The following is a 23,036-nucleotide window of genomic DNA, read 5'->3' on the forward strand; positions in this document are numbered from 1 at the left end:
TGGGCCCAAAACGAGATTGTCGTTGGTCCTGATTTTCATAAGCGAATTTTGTTTAGCGATGAAGCTCACTTTTGGTTGAATAGCTATGTCCACAAACAAACATCTCGTATTTGGAGTGAAGATAATCCTGAATCGTATGTTGAGACACCAATATATCCAGAAAAACTAACTGTTTGGTGTGTTTTGTGGGATGGTGGAATCATTGTCCATACTTCTTTAAAAACGATGCTGTCCAGAACGTTACAGTCAATGGTAACCACTATAGAACCATGACTACTGAATTTTTATTCCTTAATTGAAAATCCATGATGTTTAGGAGCTGTGTTTTTAACAAGACTTCGCAAGATGTTACACAGCTCGTGGCACAATTGATTTATTGAAAAAAACCGTTTGGTAACAGCATAATTTCACTTTTCAGACTCTTGAATTGGCCTTGAAGCAAGTTAGTCTATGCCGATAAGCCTGAAACCTGAAACTTGATCACTTAAAGAACAACATGCGACGCGTTATTGCCGATATAAGGCCACAAATGTTAAAAAAAGTCATGAAAAATTGGACCTCTAGATTAGACTATGTCAGCGCCAGCCGTGGTTCTCATATGATAGAAATCATATTTAAATTATAATGTCAAAATATTATCGTTCGAAAAAAGTCAATTTCGTGTCAATTTATAAAAATCATCTTTGTTTTATTCTATTTCAAAGTCATATACCTCTAAAAAAACACCCTTTATTAGTTGTGTTAAAATTATATAGTTTTTACACACCTATAGGTCACAAATGTATAAAGATAAACCCATTATTTGTAAACAAAATAAGGACAACAACCTCTATTAAGCAATACTCTGTAAGATATGCTTAAAATTATTCTGCGAAGGTTAAAAACGATAGGTTAGATAGTAGAGATTTTTTCTCGCTAAAATTTTTGGATACCAAAAGAACAAACTAACAATATACAGTGATGAGTGTCTTACCACCCGGCTTTGTAACGTAAGAGATAGAAAACACAGTTACCTTGTAAAATAAAAAGAGATGAAACTCGTAGAGGTGAGAAATAATCGATAGAAACCTATAATTTACATTACATTACATTACCACTATCGATAGTCTCACGCCTTTAGACGTTAGATTCGAGCTAAATCACCTCGGTCATAATTATTATGTGTAACGTCGTATGTGTGACGTATTTCCATTTTTTAATTTCGCATAAAGTAAAAACTGATTGACCACAATAAAGCAAAAATGTGAATAAAATAATTTAATTAATAGTGATTATTTAATCTAAAGTTTTAAATTATTAACCAAGAATAATTTCTACTATGATTTGAACAGCAGCAGAACAATAACCCAAACTGTCACTAAATAATTATAAAAGTCTGGTAGATCAGAGTTCAACGCACGATGTTCTCATCCAGGCGCTCAGGGTTCGAATCCAACATGGAGGTTTCACTTTTTTAAAAATTAAAATTTGAAATTATGCAGATATTATATCGTTTTGCTTTAAATCACTAAACATTTATTTCAGTCTTTATTAGAAGTCTTTATAGTAAAACATGAAAATCTTGTAATCAAAATCTAGTCAAAAAACAATGTACTTTCGAAAATAAAGTAAAAATTGTTCAAACATAAAAGAACGTTCTAAATAAATGTACTTACAAAAAATGTGTAAATAGGTAGAAATTCTATAAAAATATTCTAAATAAACGTATTTTATTCTAATGAAATGTATTTACAAAAAATGTTCGAATAAGCCTCCATTGGCAGCAGAAAATATCCCAATCTATTATAAAAGTTTCGTCTAACATTAGTTAATGTTTCTGGACTAATACCTCTCATTGAATCAAAGATCTTTTCTCTTAATTCTTGGAGAGAATTAGGCCTATCGTCTTCAATTCCATATAGTTTGGACTTGATATATCGCCACATAAAAAAATCACAGGGTGCAAGATCAGGTGATCTTGCAGGCCAAAAAATATCTCCGTGACCACTAATCAATCGATTAGGAAAAGTCGCACTGAGATATTCACTGACGATGCGAGAATTATGTGCAGGACAACCATCGGTTGAAACCATATGGAATCGAAAGGTATTGGTAAATTACGAAGGGCTGGGACATTTTGATTTTGCAGAAGTTCCAAGTATTTCCGCCCAGTCAACATACGTCTATAAAAAATGGGCCAATGACATGATTCCCTATTATGCATCCCCAAACATTTACTTTTCGAGGACGCTGAGTACGAGCGACATAAATCTGACGAGGATTTCCTCGAGACCAATACCGAGCATTCATTGAATTGTGACGGCCATGCAATGAAAACGTATATTCATCGGTGAACAAAACGTTCTCTAAAAAATGTTCATCTTGATGTGACATTTCCATTGCAGTTTGACAAAATTCTAAACGTCTATATTAATCCCCAGAGAATTGTTCGTTGGATTTATGAAGTTTATAGGGACGGTATCCATGTCTTTTCAAAATTTTACCTACTCTAAATCTTGAAATTCCATATTGTTTTCCGAGACGAGATGTTGATTGGGTAGGATTTTGCTCAATACTTGCACAAATCAAAGTGTTCCTTAGTTCCAAATCTGGATTTACCTCCTTTCGTCTACGAACTCCTCTTGGAGCGAACACTGATCCATAAGTAAAAAAAAAATTACGGATAATAGACTGAATTGATGATCATGCTGGAGCCGGCCTAATTTTAAACATATTGACAAATTGTTGTCTAATCATGTTGTCTGATAATCCATTCACATGCCAGACAACAATTTGCACTTTTTCCTCGACCGTTAAAACCATTTTTACGAATTGTTTTTTCAATAAAAAGTTTCTGTTTACCGTACAAAAACACTTCTCGATATGTTATTATTTGATGGCTGAAGGCTTGATGATTTGGTTAGCTGTAAAGCAGTTCGCGCGCATCCATTCCAATGTTGTCAATTGTTTTGAAAATCATTACCTGTACAGAGGAATTGATATTATCACTTAGAATTTAGTGATGGATTTGACATTAAACAGTCTTCACCGGATTATTTTGCATTCACAACTGAAGACTGTAAAACTGGAATTGAATTTGAATTATTTTGTATTTCTATTTTATAACATTGGAATAAGAATAAATTGTAAATAATGAGTTTTTCGAAAACTTGTTACCTAATATGTATCATATTTTTTATTATTTTTTGATTGAATAAAACAAAAATTTTATCCTTGGTGTGAATTGAACCCCAACCTCCTTGTCAATAGACCACGTCTCTAACTATTACACCAATTCCACATACAATAATTGTTTTCGGACGGAACATATCTACCTTTAGTTTAGTCAAATATTTCAGTTGAGTTATTTTTATTGTTAACTAACTTAAAGATTTATAATTTAAAATCGCTACTAATTAATGTTTTTTAATATAATATATCTTAATTTATTCAATCATTTATTCTAACATCAGAAATTATTAAAATAAAAAATATTTTCGAGGTCATCCGTATAATTATGGCTGAAGTCAAATAGCCACATCTAAAACTAGTTTATCTCGTACTATCTCACAACTTAATCTATCTTCTATCCTTTCCGCTATTTTGCCGGGTGGACACTCATCACTGTATACTCTCATTCTACCAATGCTGATAAATGGCTTATACACATTGACTATTTCTTAAACAGATGTAAATTTTCTACATATCTTCAGAAGAAAGATTTTTAAAAGAATACTTTGTGCAATCTGTGAAAACATGGAGAAGATGATATAACTCTGAGTTCTACAAAACACATAAAGAAATGGCTTTCATGTTGGGCTGTCTGATTCCAACATCGGAAAGAAGTAAATTGAACACATGTTTTTGCTGTCCCTATATTTATATTCTAGTTTGAAATTTTGGTTTGGGTCGCAAACACGTAGTTCCTTTGTATCAATAATTATTTACGACACTGTCCTCGACTGGTTTAAGATTTGGACAAAACTGTAGATATTTAAAACACAAGTACAAGAATCGCTATAAAAAAATAAAAAATTAAATGTGTTATGGAATAGTAAATCTTTATACACAACAAATAGATTTTTTAATTATTTTCGTACCCCTCTCTTTTTACCAAAAACATTTTAGAAATTTATTAAAAATTGTAAGAAATTATTAATTATCGATGAAATTGTTTTTCAGAAATTCTATCCCTTCAAGTGCCTCACGGACTGGCCCTCATAGAATCATTGGACAGGATTTGTGTTGCTGACAGAGAGAATATGCGTGTTGTATGTCCTAGAGCAGGATTATATACCTTACAAGGAAAGAAGGAACCACCTCTAACGATCACTTTACCAGATATGGGACGAGTTTTTGGAGTTTCTGCTAAAGGTATTATTGTAAATTCATTCAACTCTTTATAATATTTTATTAATATCTGTCAATCAGACCATTTTGAAGCGAAGCTTTTATACTAGCGTTGTATTAACTAACAGTGGTTTTGTCTATTTTGGAATGTACAAAACATAGGGACTCAGTGAAAAGTCTTGATGCAAATTAACGGTCACTGGAAAACCTTAGGTCAATCCGACAAAAGTCCTTACTTTGGTTTTGGTGTCCCTACGCTCCCTCTTACCTACCCTTCACAAGCCTTAAGTTCTTCTCGGGATCCCATTTCTCTCTCATACATCTTCATAGTTCTTGTCTAGGAACTGTGTCATATCATTCTCAAAGTCTATAAATACCGAATGTAGCATATTTTTTTGTTAACTGTGTCAAAGCAAACAAGGCACCCGTTATCCTCCTTCCTGGTATAATTCCAAACTGTTCTCCTATGAATGTCTCTGTCCTTAACCTTTGCTCTACAGTTTCCTACCAAATTTTCATTGTATGCGACATTAATGTTATCCCTCTATACATCTTACAGTCCTGAATGTCCACTTTATCTTTATACAGTGATACCATCACGCTCTCCATCTATGCATTGGGAAACCTTTCATCCTCATATTATACCCTACTCAATATTTGCCACAAAATATTAACCCCTTTCTCTCCTAGAGCCTTCCAAAATTTCACAGTTCCTCCAAACCTCAATCAAGTTCTACTGTCTTACCATTCTTCATCCTACTTGAAGCCTCGACAACCCCCTCTTCATGCTCACATTGCATTCTCATTTGGGGTCCGTATCCTCTGTCTCTCCTCTAAATGTTCTTCATTTATCAATTTTCTAAAGTCCTCTTTGGTTTATTTTAACATCTGTGTAACTGTATAACCCTCTCTGGTGTTTCCAACTCTTCTTACAGCTTTGCATATGATCTATCCTTAGCAGTAGCTATAGCGTGCTCTGCTTTCCTCTTTCTTACCTTGTATGTATCCTTATTTTCCTCTCTTTTAAACCTGCCATACCTCGTTCTAGCCTCTTTCTTCTAACTAACCTTCTGTTGCTTTATCCTTACACTACCAATTGCATATTATGACATATTAAAATATAAAAATTCTGTTTCTTAAATTATATAAATAAGTATATTTTAGTTAAGGATATTAAAAATGTAAAACAAAATTACAAAGTATATAAATTCACGATTTCAAATAACAAAAATTGCATAGGCGAATGGATCTAGTAATCCGCAGTCATATTTCTAACCACACACAAAAATAAGGATATTTAAAAAGTATTTTGGTATGAAATATTGAATAATATCAACTTTTTCGTTACGAAATATTTAATTATTATTTATTATTGCTTAACTACCGATTCGACTAATTTAATAAGAAAAGATAAGAAAATTCAAATTTTATAAAAGCAAAAATAAGTGCGCCCCCGGGTGGGCTCGAACCACCAACCTTTCGGTTAACAGCCGAACGCGCTAGCCAATTGCGCCACGGAGGCGATGTTAGTCATGTTTCAAAGAGAGGATTACACAGTACGAATTTATTTTTAAAGCGACTCATACTGAGTAATGTTGGTTGCATAATTACTAGAACCTGTAAAACTCCAATTTAAAAAATACGTATTGTACATTGATTATTGTAGATTTGAAATCTGTAAGTGCCACAGTCTACAGATAAATATTTTGTTTATATAGGAAGGAACACGGAAGTATAGGATATACAGTCTAATGAAAACCAACCCGTACTGACAGGTATTTATACCCATCATCCTGCACTATTAAATTCGGTAATTAAAACCCTAACCACAAGATCCGAAAAACTGACCATAAGGACCATAAAAAAGAGGAAATGCACAAAGTTAAAATAGCTTTAAGAAAAAATGGCTTTTCCATAAAAAATGTACTATCAAAAATATAAGGAAGCTAGAAAACAAGAAAAGTAAAAAACATTTAAATGGAGGGAATCCAAAAAAACAAGATAAAACAAATTAAAAACCAGCAAGGAACAGGGCAGAAGCTAGTTACAAAAGAAAGAGTAGTATATGGAGAAAAAAGAAATCATAATTACCAACACGTAGGACTGACGATCTAAAACGTTGTCATAGGAATTGGATGCAAGAGGCACAAGATCGAAATAGATGGAAAATTATGAGGGAGATCTATGTCCAGCAGTGGATAAGCGAAGATTGAATGATAATGATGATATGATGATGAATTACACATTACTACACGTAGCTTCTTAATGAACACAATGAATGACAATTTAGTTATTAAATGTCTAAATTATAAAACGTAATATCTCAATAAAATATCTAACTTCATAATGAACGAAACACGTGACATTTTAGTCGAAAAATATCAAAATTAAATCATACTCATAATATTTTTAAAATAAAATATGTAACTTCTTAATAATCAGAATAAATGAGAGTTAACTTATAAAATGAATTACATAAATCCCTCCCTAAGCAACCATAAAACTGTAACATGAAATATCTAATTCAAATATTTACGCACTAGCTTAAAATCAGCCAGTAGGTAAATTGAAATAATTCAACTCAAACGGCCATTGATTGATTGAAATAGGCAATAAAACTCTAGAAAGATAAAAAAATCTTTCTATGTTTCATGATTAAACACAAGAGAAAATAAGATTTACCTCAAAAATGCGAGTTCTCGCCCCAACAACTGTACAAAAAGGACTAATTACTTAACGTCTGCTGCCATTGCAACACTAAACTTAACGAATGAATTAAACGGCGTCTGAGTATTTTATACCCTATTGCCAGTCAGCTTACAAAGCGTTAATATAAACTTATTAGGTACTTCGAAAAGGACAGTGCAGCTGTTTTTATAAAACGCAATTGGTTTTGTAGGAAGTACTACGTACTTAACCTAACCTAACCTAAAAAATGTTGAATTTAAACTTGCAGATTACAAACGATCTAAAACGTTTTAAATTGCTTTTTTTCAATTTTTTAACGTGTTTTGAAATTAAACAATTTCAGTTACAAACTCATCCAATACCGTCTTTCTGGAGTCATTTCCCGTGACATGCAATCGTTTGTACATCGTTTTTAGGCATATTTCAAATACCTCATATTTGTTACCAAAACTCAAAATCGAAATTTGATGTTATAGGTTTTAAAAATTAGACTCCAGCAATGAAAATTACATAGTGACTGGTTAATGGAAGTGATAAATTTTATTGACCTCATGAGAATCGTAAAAAATAGCAAAAATCATGCAACGTTTATTTATTAAAAATATTTATAATAGAAACTAACTTCATCATCCTCATCATAAGTGGCTCGACAATCCGTTGTGGATCTTGGCCTGCTCACAAAGAAGTCGCCACTCCTGTCGATTCCTGGCAAATTCCCTCCATCTTCTGACTTCATTTGCTACAAAGTTACAAGTCAGAAGCTGACTTTATTTGCTACAAATTATAAAAATTGCTTACGAAAGCTGCATTCTTCACCTTAAAAATGCATTTTGATTATTATCGATAGGACACTCTTTTTCGATAGTGTTTAATCAATTTTGTTGTTACTCACGCGTAACTGACATTCAAAATCGCCGGTCGCTTTAATAAATATTGCTAAAAATTATATCAACTACATTTTTTGCTCAAAATATTTTTTTCTACGGATTATAGACTCTTGGTATATCGATTTTTTCTGTCTTTCACCTTACTAGGGGCATGGGCGCCCATATATCAAAATCCAGGGGGGGGGGGCAAGTCAACTTAAATTTTTATTTTGATCCATACAACTTAATAAAAACTAAAATACCCGATTGCAAAAATGCAAAAATAAATATAAACATGGTTTACAAACAGTAAAGAAATACCAGAAAAGTAAAAGTAATCGTAAACAAAAAATTATTAACAACATATTTTATGGTATGACTTTATACATACAAATTTTTATATACAAAATTTTTTATGTAGGAATAAAAAAATCAATTTTAAGCAAGGATGTTAAAAAATAGTAATAAAAAAAGCAGGTACTCTGAGATACGAAATGCAACACAAGCAATAGTGTAGTTTAAATAATATGTAAGTAACATAATATCTGAATTGAAAAATTTCTTTTACTAGGAAATTAAAACAAATATTCAAAACTGTACTACGTTGAAAGGGTTAGGGTAGGGTGTACACCCTTCTACTACCATGCTTAGCCGAAATTGCATAAATAGTCAAATGTGTGCAATCTTCAAATACTTCGCTGGGTGCCAACTTATTTATATTTGACATTAAAAATTTGTACTATGTTGTAAACAATTGCAGAAATTTAATTAAAAATTTATTTGTTATAATTTATTATAAAAAAATTAACATGTTTTTTCAGTTAGTATTGTATGTATTATAATTTATTGAAACGAATAATTTCCCAATAGAATGTAAAATGGTAAAATGTTAAACCCAACAAAACGTAAAAAGTAAACTTGATATTGAAGGCTAGTGCTCTGTATCTTGTGAAAATAAAAACTGAAAGTTTCTGGGCTTTTGTCCAAACTCATCTATTACTTTTTTAATAAAATTATTTCGATTGTTTTCTATTTTATTTCTATGAACGCTCATCATATATAGTCCATCTAATCTTTGTTCACTTATAGTGGACCTAATCCAGGTTTTAACCCTTCGAAGAGTTGAAAATGATCTTTCAATCGTGCATGTAGTGGGAGGAAGGCACAGAGAAATTTCTATAGCTTGGGCTATAGCTGGGTAAAATAAGCAATGGTCTAGTAGCTCTATCATTGAAATATCTTCTACATCTAAATTGGTTTGATTTTTCCAATAATAGAGCCACAATGATGCCTGTTCTTTTAGATTAGTAATTTTGTATAAATTATTTATGATTTCTATTATTTTGGCAAGGTCTTCTTCAGTTAATTTTATTATGTTTTTGGGATGCAAGTTATACAATAACATACCAGGATTATTGTCTTCTGAAAATCTGACACCAAGAGAACTAATTAAAGAATCTAGGTACGGAATAAATAATGACACTCTAAAAAAGTCTTCAGCGGAATTAACCGCATGGTTTGACCGTTGTGTTTGCTTTCTAGGAGCGATTCGTGGTTTTTCAAGGGTAATACTTACAGATTTGGCATCATTTGTACTCTTTTCAAAAATTGTTTTAAAAGTTGTTTCCGCTTCTTGTCTGTGCTTTGTTATCATATCAAGAAATAACTGTATATGATTTTTAACTGCCAGCATATCTATTGATTTAGTTTGTAAAATGTTTACTATGGGTTCTAAGAAAGAAGAATATTTGGAAATCAAATTTAGGGAAATTATAAAAGTGGAATCAGATGTGGCACATGAAAGCTGCTGTGCTCTTGATCTTGTTGAGCAATTAAATTTGTTATCTGCTATTATTGTTTCTAAAACATTTTTGATTTCAATAAAATTTTCTGAAAATATTCGAATAGATTTGTATTTTGATGACCAGCGAGTTTCGGATAACAAAGGCATGTTTGGTGCTAATCGCCGTCTCAAAGTACTATCACGAAAAAATTTGATGACATCTTTAATAATTCCCACACAATTCTGAATTTCTCTAACAGTATTTAAATCATTAACAACCAGATTTAATTTGTGTGAGGCACAATAAAAAAATAATGCTTTGGGATGTTTTTCTCTAATTATCTTTTGAACACCACCCTCTTGACCAGCCATAGTCGCGCATCCATTAAATCCCAACCCCACCAATTTTTCCACATTTAAATCAATTTTTGAAAGAAATGTTAAAATTTCAAGTGCTATTGATTTAGCATTTAATTCATTTAATGGTACGAAACCCAAAAAATCATGAATTATATTTCCGTTAACTGTTTGTTTTTCAACATATCTCACCCCAATAGATAGTTGTTCGACTCCAGATATATCTGCAGTCTCATCGGCAAGCAAGGAAAATGCGATTGTGTTTGGATGGTTTATTTTTTCGATAATTTGCCGTCGAACAACTAAGCCACATATATTTATTAGCTCATTTTGAACTCTATGTGAAGTATATTTTTTGGTATATATATATATATATATATATATATATATATATATATATATATATATATATATATATTATGGTAGGTAGCTACATTCGAGGCATTGTTAAGGAAGTACCTACCGCATTTCTCGGTATTTCGCTAGATTAGTTTCCGGTTGTTTGCTGTTTTGAGGTATTGTTGCAAGTTTCTCGCCACAATATGCGTAAATAATGTATTTTTTTTTAAATATACTTACATACATACTGATTTTTTAAATAATATTACTAATGATAGGGGGGGCAACTGCCCCCTCTTGCCCCCCCTATGGGCGCCCATGACTAGGGGGCTTTTTAAAGGAAAACCGGTGGTAGGAGTGGTAAACTTTTTTGCATTCTTCTGGGGTCATAAAATTGACAGTTTCAGCTTGTTCGTATGATTTTTAAAGATTAATACTCTGATGACTAGACTAACAAAATAGTTTAATCATAGTGTGATAACTCAATTTGTGTAAAATATTTGCATTTGTTTCCCCGGTGCGAAAGAGTGTCAACTAAAGATCGATATCGTCAATAACTAAAAAGAAATTCAGGAACTAATAAAATTGTAAAGAGAAACCAAGCCCTCAGAAGACATAACAATATATTTAAAAACAGAAAATTAAGTAAAACGACTAAAATAAAGATACACAGAACACTAATATCGTAGGTTATCAAATACGCGACGGAAATTTTTTTGTAATGCTTTACTAAATTAATAAGCAATTGTATACCCTTAAAATTTGAAACAATATATTGATTACAATGATTTTTTAACAAATATTAAAACAGATATTTAAAAACATTCTTGTTACTATTAACAATTAGCTGGTATTAAGATTAATATGTAACACTTTGTATTTTGTATTCCAGGCAAGCTCGTTTACGCAGTGAATGGCCCCACGTCCACGCTTCCCGTCCAGGGAATGACCATCGACCCACAGACGGAGTCGGTCATCGATCATTGGGCGCCTGAGGAGGTAATCAATGCCCAACAAAATACCTCCCATTTTCCTTTTACAGGGCCTGACCAACTAACCTTTAGAAAGCCGTATTAAAATTATCCATACCTTATTAGCACATGTTTTACTTTAAACGAGTAATTAGATGATTCATTGGTGTTTAAAATAGGTAAAATTACACTCGCGATCATAAAATCCGGGTCATCTTGAAAATTTCAAGTTTCTTAAATATTTTTGCCTCTGGTGCAGTAATAACCTTTTTTTGGCTAATATATTTTTTATTTGTCATTAATGTTTGTTTTGAAAGAAAAAAAATGGTTTTTTATTGTTTTTATTGAAAAAAACAGAAAACAAATCAAATTGTTGATAAAAAGACATACGAAAAAAAATGGAAAATACAGAACGTGGTAAAAAATCAGTAAAATTTCAATGACCAATATCGTGTATTGCCTCCCCTTGCTCTAATAACCTCTTGCAGACGACGGGGCATACTCTCAATTTTTCTCCGGATTACATGTTGTGGTATGTTATTCCACTCTCTCACTAACAGATCCTTAAGCTCCTGTGCGTTGTTAGAAGGAGGTGTATGGGTTTGAATACGTTTTTTCAAATCGTGCCAGAGATGTTCGATGGGATTCAGGTCCAGAGACCTAGCTGGCCATGGTACCCTTGTAATTCCAACTTCGTCCAAGTATTACATACTGGTCCTGGCAATGTGCGGTCGCACGTTGTCCTGCATAAAAACGGCGTTTTCTCCAAGCCCTGCCATGTTAGGTATAACATGTTATTCCGGAATCTCCGCAATGTACCTTCGTGCAGTTAGGGACCCATTTTTGATGAAGGGTAATTCTGTGTGGAAGTGGGAAGATATACCTCCCCAAGCCATGACCGAGCCTCCACCAAATGGCATTCTTGGAGCAATGCAAGCTTGTGAAAATCGTTCACCGGTTCTCCTCCAAACTCTTACACGTCCATAGGATCCAGTTAGGCAGAAACGGGATTCATCTGAGTATAACACTTTGCTACAATCGTTAATTCCCCAATGCGCGTATTGTCGAGCAAAAGCTAGTCGTGCAACTCGAGGCACCCGGCGAAGTGGCGGTCCTCTAGCCATTACCCGAGAAGATAGTCAAGAAGAACGAAGTCTTCTTCTGACTGTTGCAACACTAAAATTGCGATTTCGTACTTCCTCTAGACGATTTTGATGCATAACCGCAGTTGAGGTCCGGTTTCGTAAAGCCTGAAACACAAGGAAACGGTCATCTAGTGACTTGGTCGTTCTTCTTCATCCAGAACCAGGTCGCCTGGTTAACAAACTTGCCTCCTGAAACGTTGAAGCACTCGTTGAACCGTAGAAAGGCTTACGCTAACAGTTCTTGCGACTTGCCGTTGAGTGTGACCGTCTTCCACAAGTGCAACAATTTGTGCCGTTTCAACAACAGTCAAAGGCATTTTTGTCAAAAAATAAACACTAATAATGGCACTAATAAACACTAATGGTGGCAATAATAAACGTTTGTCCGTTGCATTTGAACAGAAAGTCGAAGTACAAACGAGATATTTAAAACAAGCGGAGTTACAGGTAGCGTTCATTTTGGGAAGTGTGCACTTTACCGCGAAATCGGCACTATTGGAATTCTTTGTTACAAAGGAAACCGCAACAATTCTCAGAAATATGCATTAGTTTGTATTTGTGTTATTATTATTTACGATAAAGCTCGTTAAAAATGAAATATCGGTGATTTTCAAGGTGACCCGGATTTTATGATCGCGAGTGTATTTATACTTAAAAACTGCTCTTGAAGAATGAAACAACCTGCCACAACAAAATATTGACAATTTGTATAGGAGCATGCACACGCAAATTGAAGCTTCCATAAGGGTTAGGAGTGGTTACACTGACTACTAAAAAAAACACAAATAAATAAAAACAATTTAAATATTAGTCGTTTCGCATTGAAGATTTTTATATTATTAACCGTAAACAAGTGGTTTCAGTATATTATTTCAAGAGTTTACCATCATTTTTAATTTTGTGTATTGGTGATTAAATTGCTTTAAAATAAATATTCTTTGACTTCGTAGGCTGGTTTTTTTAAATTTGTTGAAATAATAAGAAATACCAGATGATTCCATATAACTTTGGTTGTACGTAGATTAAACCTGCATGCCATACTTTGTCGAAAGCCTTAGCTACATCTAAAAATATTGAAGAACAGACTTTCTTTTCTTTTAATGATTTTTCAATTATGTTGGTAATTCTGTGTACCCAATCCATCGTAGAATGTTTATTTCTGAAGCCAAATTTCTGGTTTGGAATCACTTTTTTTTCTTCTATTATTGGATTCATTCTTTTAAGCAGGAGTTTCTCGAACAGATTCGCCATCACTGGTAAAAGTAATATTAGTCTATGTAAGGACACTTTATTTGGTGAAATCCCTGGTTTTGCTATTAGTATAACCTCAGCTATTTTCAACTAAATGCAGTTTTGGAGCACTAGCTTTATTTGTTCTCTGATTTCTCAAATACTACATTTTTTGGTAACTTGAAATCTGCGATAGTTTGTAGAATTATTTCCCACAATGGATCCATTTTTGTTCTTCTTTTAATGGTTTTTTTCAATATTTTGTAAGGTGCTTACAGATGCATTTAACACATCTTGGTTCCTTATTAAAATAATTCCAGGTATGACCATAGACATCTTTTGCACTGTGGTACCAGTCCTAAACTCTTTAATGGTTGAATTTTAACTCTCATGCTCAATATGTCAGTTTTTAGTTCTCCACTTCAATTTCTTATCAGCTTGAATAGCTTTGTATCCTCTTTATGAGTTATGCCTTTTTCAATATGTGCTGTGCAGACTGCTTTGATAACAACAGGCCGATAAGCTTACTGCCAGCAGTCAGAATTCTCGTAGAAAGAGTAATAATAAGCAGACTACAAGCCGTAACATACGAAATAGAACTAATTCCAGAAGCTCAGTTCGGATTTAGAGTAGATCACTCTAGCGAATTAGAAGTACTAAGACTGACAGAATACTTAACAACTGGATTTAACGACAAACAGTACACAGAAGCAGCGTTCCTGGATGTAAGCAAAGCCTTCGACAGAGTCTGGCATAAAGGCCTAATATACAAAATAAGAGGATACGGATATACAGTGAGGCCATGCCAAGACTGAGCTCTTCGTACTTGGGCAACCGAATCTTCAGGGTACGAATAGGACAAGTACTATCCAAGCCCGGAGCTTCGGCGGCTGGAGTGCCACAAGGAGCAGTCCTGTCACCCCTACTGTACACAATATACACCGCAGATGTTCCAAGAACACCAGGAACACTACTCAGCCTTTATGCAGACGACACAGCGATTGCACAGAAACTTAGAAGTAGCGATCAACAATCTACAGGCAGCATTGGATAACATTAAAGAATTGTGTATCCAATAGAAAATAACAATCAATTCAAAAAAGACACAAGCAACTATATTAAAAAAAAAGAGAAATTCCAGAGGAACAGCTGTTAGTGCAAGATAATCCCATCGAATGGAGAAGAGAAGCAAAATACCTAGGAGTCACTATGGTAAGGCTTAACCTTCACGCAACACGTGGACACAATGATCCAAAAAACAACAACAGTCAGAGCAGCAATAAGAGGACTGACGGGTAGAAAAAGCAAACTGCACATAAAGAAGAAAATGAGACTGATAAACAGCATTATCTTCCTCATCTTTCGCATGAGGACACATAAGCAATTTTCAAAAAGAAACTACAAGCATCTCATAATAACATCCTCAGAGAAGAGGCAAATGTACCCAAATACGTTGCTGAACGCTTTTTGTTTAGAGAACTCCGACAAGTAAGGGTCATAGATAAAATGGCTAAAGAAGTCAGAATTAGATTTTTACAATTAGAAAATCACCTAAGCCCGATCCTTGGGGAGATAATAAGATATGATGGCAAACACATAAAATCTAGATTATTTGTAGCTCTACGATTATTAAATAAATAAAGGCTTTGGTCACCAAAAAAATCAAAAAATACTAACAAAAAGGCGACAGCAATCCAAAAAAATTAACAAAACCCCAGAACTTGGACACGAAGGACCCACATTCTCGGGCACCGATTCGCCGAACTGGGCGCAGCCTGATAACACGAATCAATACACCTCGCTCCAATGAATTGTAACACCCGAATGTCATTCTAAGGGGTGTGCAAGTCTCTCAGATTGGTTTAATCAAATTGCTTGACAGCTTTGAAGTAGTTTTTTACCATTACTCTGTTCGGTCTTTTTTGTTTACTTTCATAAGTATGATACGAAGGTTTATTCGTATTTAAACTCCTTAGTTTTCTGTATTGAGTATTCTCGGGTATATTAATTTTCATCACTTCACTATTTATCACTTTCATGGTTAATTTAATACCAGCATCGACTAGAGTCTTACTTAAGTTGGAAGCATTTTCGAAACCTACTACAACCGGTGGTGTAATTTTGGCTTTGAATGTGTTTTTCCGCTATTGCTTTCTCTGTGGAGGAAGGAAATAATGAAGTATTAATTTAACGGTTTTTGGTATTTCTGTTCTTTTTTATAATCCACTCCGTTTCATATGCTAAATCCTCTTTATTGGTACAGTATTCATGTTTGTCTGATTTTTCCTCATTCTTAATTTATCGGCACTTGCTCAAAATTTCAAATTCTTAGTAGCCGCGGTCAGAATCAATCATTGTCATTAGTTATGTCAATTTTTGTTTGATATATCCCATGATAACAATTAAAAGACCTTAATTTAATTAGAATTTGAGTCTGTATCATTGAAAGATTGAAAGATTTTGCAATTTTTGAGGACGTTTGTAGATGCCTACGTAAAAATATGCAAAGGAACCAAACTATAGATAATCCAAAAGAGCTTCGTAGTCCGCCTCTGTTATCTGTGTCGTCTTTCTTCTTTTTCTTTGGCGTCTTTTTTTATTCTGCTGAAGGGGAATGTATTATTGCTTAATCAACGAGTGTTGAGAGGCGAGATGTCGGTGCTTTTTTACGTTTTAGGTATATGACCTTTGGTCGTTAAGAAGGTTGCTTATCTTCTAAGAAGTCATTTTGAAAAATATATGTTTTACAGTTTTCCTAATTACTCTATAGCGGATGAGATAAAATCCTTAGTATAATGATATTTTGACTAGCACGCTATGTCATGGTAACTAACAAGAATTTGTGAAAGTCGTAAATATAAAGCCGTATGGAATAGACAAGGGGTCAAAATTACCTAATAGCTAGAAAAAAATCACGACATTAAACGAACATGAAAATAATATTTATTGACGATCAAGAAGGGAGATTCAAATCAAAAGAAAATGTCCAAATTAAGAAAAATCACGAAATCGCAGGAAAATAGTATAGAAAACATTAACTTCGTAGACTAAACGCTTATTTTTCACAAAGAATTCAACACAGTAGAGAATTATGTAGGTTAAAATTAAATTAATAAGGTAGTCATTTCTAACAATCACACATTTATTAACATACATTAGTATAGGGCTTCCCAAACTCATTTGTACTGTGACGTCTTGTGACTTTGACACTTTTTTACGATGCCTCCCATTCCAGTCCCCAAAATTACTATTAATACTATCAGATTTAGCCATACGGCTCACACTCCCTCTAAAGGGAAAATTCACTCATCACAGATACCTACGGTATCAAAAGGATTGAGCTCTGGTGGGACTCTTTCCGTGTTATCGAGCCCTAGGTAACTTGGTATGTTGGAGTATCTCCCAAAAATTTTCGTACACATCTGGACGTCGTGACGAGTATTCTGCATGGCCTTATAGTGATGTTCATTTAGACCCAACTGTTTGATGTTCTTTAGGAGGTTTTTGGGAATAACACCAGTAGCAGATAGAATAATAGGTACTGTCTGGGTACTTTCCATTCTCCATTGTCTCCTGATTTGTATTTCAAGATCTCTGTACTTGGCGATCTTTTCGTTACATCAATAAGTGTTGTTTGCCTAGTAAGTTTATTAACTAGTATGAGATCCGGTCTATTATGCGCCACTGGTTGGTCTGTAAGCACAGTGCGGTCCCAGTATAGCTTGTAGTTGTCATTTTCAAGCATTCTGTCAGGGACGTATTGATAATAAGGAAGATGGTCGGTTTGGACAAGTCTTAGTTTGTCAGCTAGCTCTTGGTAGATAATTTTTCCTACTTAGTCATGGCGTTCTTTTTAATCAGTACCGACAAATGCCTGGCAGCCACCGATAAGATGTTGGATGGCTTGGCATCCATATCGGCATTAGCCATTTTGGACTTGAGGATCTTTAACAATATATTTCAGGTAATTTTTAGTTGGAATAACCTGATCCTGAATGGTAAGTAGGAAACCGTCAGTCTGGGGAAACATCTTTCCTGATGTCAACCGATAGTTTGACGCTATATTGTCGACATATTCTTGGCTGATCTCATTGAGATGTCGCCCATGCAGAGGTTTACTCATTCAGGTGCGCATTTTTCTTGCTGTGTCAGGTGGTTCTCAAAATTCTCAATTCTCAAAAAAATCAATTTATTCAATAATTTTGCCCCTCGCTGTATATTTTATACCTGCATACCTCGAAAATGAATTTGATATATTTATTTTTTTTTTCTAGAAACTTGGACAGAAATTTGGAAACCCCCACGATATCGCAGTGTGTCCAAACGGTTCTGCATTGTACGTCGTTGAAATTTATCCAAATAGGGTGTGGAAATTCGATTTAGTCCAACCTAAAAAATAGCGAGGCCTACGTAGAGGAAAAAAATCGCAACAATAATATCTTACCCAGTATCACTTAACAATGCTTCCGTCTTTTATTCGCAAAAGTGTAGTTTAGAGATTTGTTCAAAAGTTTAGTGAAAAGTTACTGAAGAAGTCAAAAAATTGTTTCTCTAAATTATAATTATTTTTTTCTAGTTGAATAATCTAATTTTGTTTAAGTTAATCATTAGTTAGTTGTTTTATTAATGAGTTTAGTTATTTTTGTTATTTTCCTGTAATAAAACTCATTTTATGACTTCTTTTGAGAACATTAATTTTTGTTATAAATCACATCTGCTGAAAATGCAGATATAAATTATTAAATAGGTTGGAAAGTATTTTCCATTGAAGTAGCTCTCTCAAATTATTAATAATTAGTTAAAAAAATATATAAAACAGTAGTTTTAATTTTGTATTATATCTTGGCTTCTTCTTTAGCTACTTGTTACCTAAAGTTACATAATGAGATTAAAACATAGTTAACTGAATACTTCTTGACATTATTCAAAAGAATGTTGATGTCTTTTATAGATTTTTAAGAGGTCTTTACATTTTGTAAGAAGTTTAGCAAAAAGTATTGCGGTGATTTAGACCAAAAACCTGTATACTTGTTGAAGTATGTATAGTATTTATGTAGACAACAGTAGACAATAAAAATATACAGACAATTATGGTGAATGTTTTTTATTACAACCTTTTAACACTGTACACGGACTTTCAATCATGCTGTTCAACCTAGTTCTTGAAGCAGTCATCAGAAAAACCAATGTAACAGGCCATATAAACATCAAAACAGTACAAATTATTGCATATGCAGACGATGTCGCCATTATTAGTAGAAGCAAGGCACGACTAATGGAAACGTTCAAGGAAATTGATACTGAAGCACAAAAAAGAGGGCTTAAAATAAACCAAACAAAAACTAAGTACATGAAGAAGAATTCAGAAGAATTTCGCAAGTAGCGAAATTAATGCAGGTATTTCCATCGGAAATCGTACATACTATGCTAATAAGCGATTGATGACATCGAAATTATTAGACAAAAGAACCAAAATGACTATCTACAAAACTTTGATTAGACCCGTAGTAACCTATGGTTATGAAACCCCGGTGCAAGAGGAAGACGGCACATGGAGAATCAGGAGAAACGACGAGAGATTTTAAGATTTAAAAAAATAATTAAAATCCTTTGTAAAAGGTATATATTTAAATATATACCTTTTACAAAGGATTTTAATTAATTTTTTAATATATGGTATACAGCCAACTACAGGAACGTAGATTCCTTGTGGATTTTAAGATTTGTGAAAAGTCCAAGACTGTCATGGCTGGAACATGTTCAGCGACAAGATAACACGAAAACGACAAAGAATGTGTTACAGTGCAAGCCGGTAGGAAGGCGGAAAAAAGGAAGGGCCAGGACGAGATGGTTGGATGACGTGGAAGACGACCTGAATACCATGAATACAAGACAATGGAGGAGAAGGGCCCAAGAGAGATCTGAATGGAAGGACGTAGCCAGACAGGCAAAGACCCATCCAGTGTTATGATGCCAAAAGAAGAAGAAGAAGAACTAACCGTGACTTTGGGGGGGGGGGGGGTAGACAAATTCAGGTGGTAATTCTGTTTTGTTTTTTGAACTAACCAACTACTTTCAGCTTTTTCGCGTATAACGACTCTCATATAACAGTCTTGTCTTGTCTCTAATACTTATGAACCAGTTATCGGTAGTAATATTCCTTCCTGATCCATATATGAGTTCACATATTCTCAAGACTACAGACTACCGCATTGGAAGAGTTGCTCACAGCATAAGGGTCATCAGGTTGCTGCCCTACATAGACTTCAAGATTTGAAGCAAAGTAACACTAGCATCAACTAACAACGCCCTTGAAACACTTGCAGTTTGTTATCCACTATTACCAAATGAAAAGGACTGTAAGCAGTTTTATTGTTGGTAACGAAGCATCAAATATTTTCCATATGGGTGCTAACTGGTCCAGCTTCTTGTTCTTCGCGAGTTTCAGAATTGTCGAATCTTAATAAAAATTGAAACCTGCTTAGAGACATCACAAGTAGAAATAACTTCACCTATGTTCCTTGGGTATTGTTTAAGTCTCATAAATTTAAGCGAGTTGATTTTAAGACGCTAAGTACAACCAATACAGAGTGCTTGAAGCTCGCACATGTCCGTAGGTGATGTACCTCTTTTACGAGAATATTTGGCCGCAGTTGAAGCAATATGCGGATTTATATATTTGACAATAATTTTTAACATATTTGTATTAAAAAAGTATTTCCGTATTTCAAGTGGATCTCCCAATATTTTAGTTGAAGTTTTCGGACTAGGTTATCGTTTCAATAAATTTACAGATCTGGTATTAACAGTCTTTGATGGTGCGTCTTTTTTTCACTTAGTAGATTTGTTTTTGCCAATAAAAAATGCTTTTGTGACAGGAGATGTTTCCACTGCAATATCCGAAATATTTTGTTCGCTCTCTGAATTATTACTTCTTCTATAATCTTCCTCTTGGTGATCATCATCATTATAGAAAGGTTTTTCTTTCTCATCATCTAATATTGCTTCCTCCGTAAACTTTTGAATGCAGTTCTGCTCTGATTCGTAAGACGCCATCTGAAAAAAAAAACTTAATCAAAAATTTCGTTACCTAAAATGCAAAAAATGCAATGGCTAAGCTGATGAAAATCTGGAAAAGCCATAAAATTAGCGTAGGGACTAAAATTATACATTGATTCATATAAGGGTGGGTGGCATAAAAGATAAAAGAGCCTGAGGCAGAACCTCGGCAAAACCAACTTACACTTGTATCAAGTTAGTAGATAAGTAGAAGATAACTTGGAGTATCTCAGATTTTAGATTACGAAATATGACCCAGAAACTTTGGCTTCATTTCTATGACGCTCTGTGAAATATAATTTTTTTTCTATCCTATCTAGTACCTATTGGTCTGTAACTCAGTCAACCCGCGGGATCTCCGAAACCTTCCCATATCCTTTTAGTGCACATTTGAAAATTGTATTTTTATATCTCTTGAACAAATGAAAACGGTTCCAACGATCCTCCTTTATTTTTTCTAATTTAAAGTACTTGATTAAATTTAAAACAAGTTATTGTGCTTGTAAAGTAAGAGGTTTTTCAGGCATAATCTAAAAATATTCAATAACATATTTTCTTTTTGTCATTTTCTTCACTTTTGCGGAAACTTAAACAAAACCATTCATTAACTGTGTGAATGAGGTTAACTTTTTATGTAAATTAATTGCAAAATAAAATACACTTACCATAAAATTTCAAACTCCAATATAAAATTAGTTGTGAAACCAACTGTTTGTGTAATATAAATAAATTCTAAATGCAAAAACAGGACAAAAAAATAACATCAAACATTTAATAAACTAACAATCACAAGTACACAAACCAGAAACGTCACAAATTGTACTTAAAATCTGAAAATGTCCTCAAGAATCATTTTTGTACCTATCTTTTTCTATGTACTGAGTCTAGAGCGTTCATAAAAGTAGAATGTAGAAAATGGGGCGGCCAATAGAGCCTGATACACTGCGACCTTTGCAGATCTATTGTGTTTCCCCCTTATTTTAAAGCACTTCATCTAGCTTGGTCCTCTTAATGAGACTCAACAGCCTTGATAGTGGCCTTTTCATGTAGCCTGGTGCTTCCGGTTTTTCCTCTCCGAGTTCTAGAAACCGCATTCGTGCGAGACCTTCGCAATGGCACAGAACGTGTAGAGCGGTTTCCTCTTCTTCCAGACAGAAACGACAGGTGTCCTCTTCTGTCAGGCCTATGAGACTCAAGTGTCTATTGAGTCTACAGTGCCCAGTGAGTAGACCCACTATCATTCTGACAGTCCTGCGTCTGTGCGAAAGTAAGTCTGCTGTAAATTTAGCCGAATGTCCTTTGATGAACTGTTTGGCCTGCCTCTGTCCTGGTGAGTTGTTCCACCACTCAAGAGACTTCTGTTGCACCCATTTGTGTATGGCTGCCCTTTTTATCGTATTTGCGATTCCAAAGAAGGGTTCCGGACCAACCAGTGGCGTAGATGCGCCTTCTCGGGCCAATTCATCGGCCTTCTCGTTGCCACGATGACCCTTATGTCCCGGCACCCAGGCAAGTGTCAACCTGTTTTGACTTCCCACCTGAGAGAGGACATCCAAACAGTTCCATACCAGCCATGAATCGACCTGTACCGAACTGAGAGCCTTTAGAGCCGCTTGACTATCCGAATAGATAACGATGGAGTCGTTATCTACATTTCGGCCGATTAGTTCCATAGCGCACCTGTGTATAGCAGCTAATTCGGCTTGAAATACGGTCGCGTATGTTCCTAGACATACCCGGACTTCCGTCCTTGGTTTTATGCCATATATTCCAGCCCCCGTACCTGTATCCGTTTTGGAGCCGTCCGTATACCATATTGAGTTTGCTGTTAGCGGCGGACCAGTTTCCCAGTCCTCTCTTTTTGGTATTGTAATTTGAAAATTTTTGTTAAAACTATACCTCGTAACCATTCGGTCTACAGGCATTCCTAGAACGTGGTCTGCCTTTATGTCCTGGTATAGCCTTAAGTTATCAGCTCCCTGCATCATACTTATTGGAGCTTGGCCTTGGATCAACCGATGTACTGTTGATCTGGCTTCACTCCGTATGTATATATGCAGAGGTGGTAGGTTTAGCAGAACTTCTAGCGCGTCCGTTGGGGCTGTTCTCATGGCCCCTGTAACACTCAAGCATGCAAGCCTTTGTGTGCTACTGAGCAATCGAATCGCCCCGGACTGTTGCGTTTTGTTCCACCACGCCACTGAACCATAAGTTATCATGGGCCTTATAACCCTTGTGTACAACCAGAGGTTCATTTTAGGATTTAACC

At 34.5% G+C, this 23,036-nt stretch overlaps 1 protein-coding gene and 1 non-coding gene across 3 annotated transcripts in view; one reads left to right on the top strand and one right to left on the bottom strand.

The window, feature by feature from the left end:
- Nucleotides 1-18,797, top strand: part of LOC140434201 (peptidyl-alpha-hydroxyglycine alpha-amidating lyase 2-like) — a 52,539-nt gene extending 33,742 nt beyond the window's left edge. For both annotated transcript variants that reach the window (XM_072522286.1, XM_072522287.1), the window contains exons 5-7: nucleotides 4,162-4,353; nucleotides 11,255-11,361; nucleotides 17,983-18,797. In XM_072522286.1, coding sequence (XP_072378387.1) covers nucleotides 4,162-4,353; nucleotides 11,255-11,361; nucleotides 17,983-18,108 — 425 coding nt within the window. In that variant the 3' untranslated portion in view covers nucleotides 18,109-18,797. The remainder of the gene's footprint in view (nucleotides 1-4,161; nucleotides 4,354-11,254; nucleotides 11,362-17,982) is intronic.
- TRNAN-GUU (transfer RNA asparagine (anticodon GUU)) lies at nucleotides 5,778-5,851 on the bottom strand. Its single transcript has one exon. It is a non-coding gene; the product is annotated as a tRNA-Asn (tRNA).
- Nucleotides 18,798-23,036: the final 4,239 nt, after the last annotated feature.

The sequence above is a fragment of the Diabrotica undecimpunctata genome, chromosome 2, assembly GCF_040954645.1.
Source record: "Diabrotica undecimpunctata isolate CICGRU chromosome 2, icDiaUnde3, whole genome shotgun sequence".
Taxonomy (NCBI): domain Eukaryota; kingdom Metazoa; phylum Arthropoda; class Insecta; order Coleoptera; family Chrysomelidae; genus Diabrotica; species Diabrotica undecimpunctata.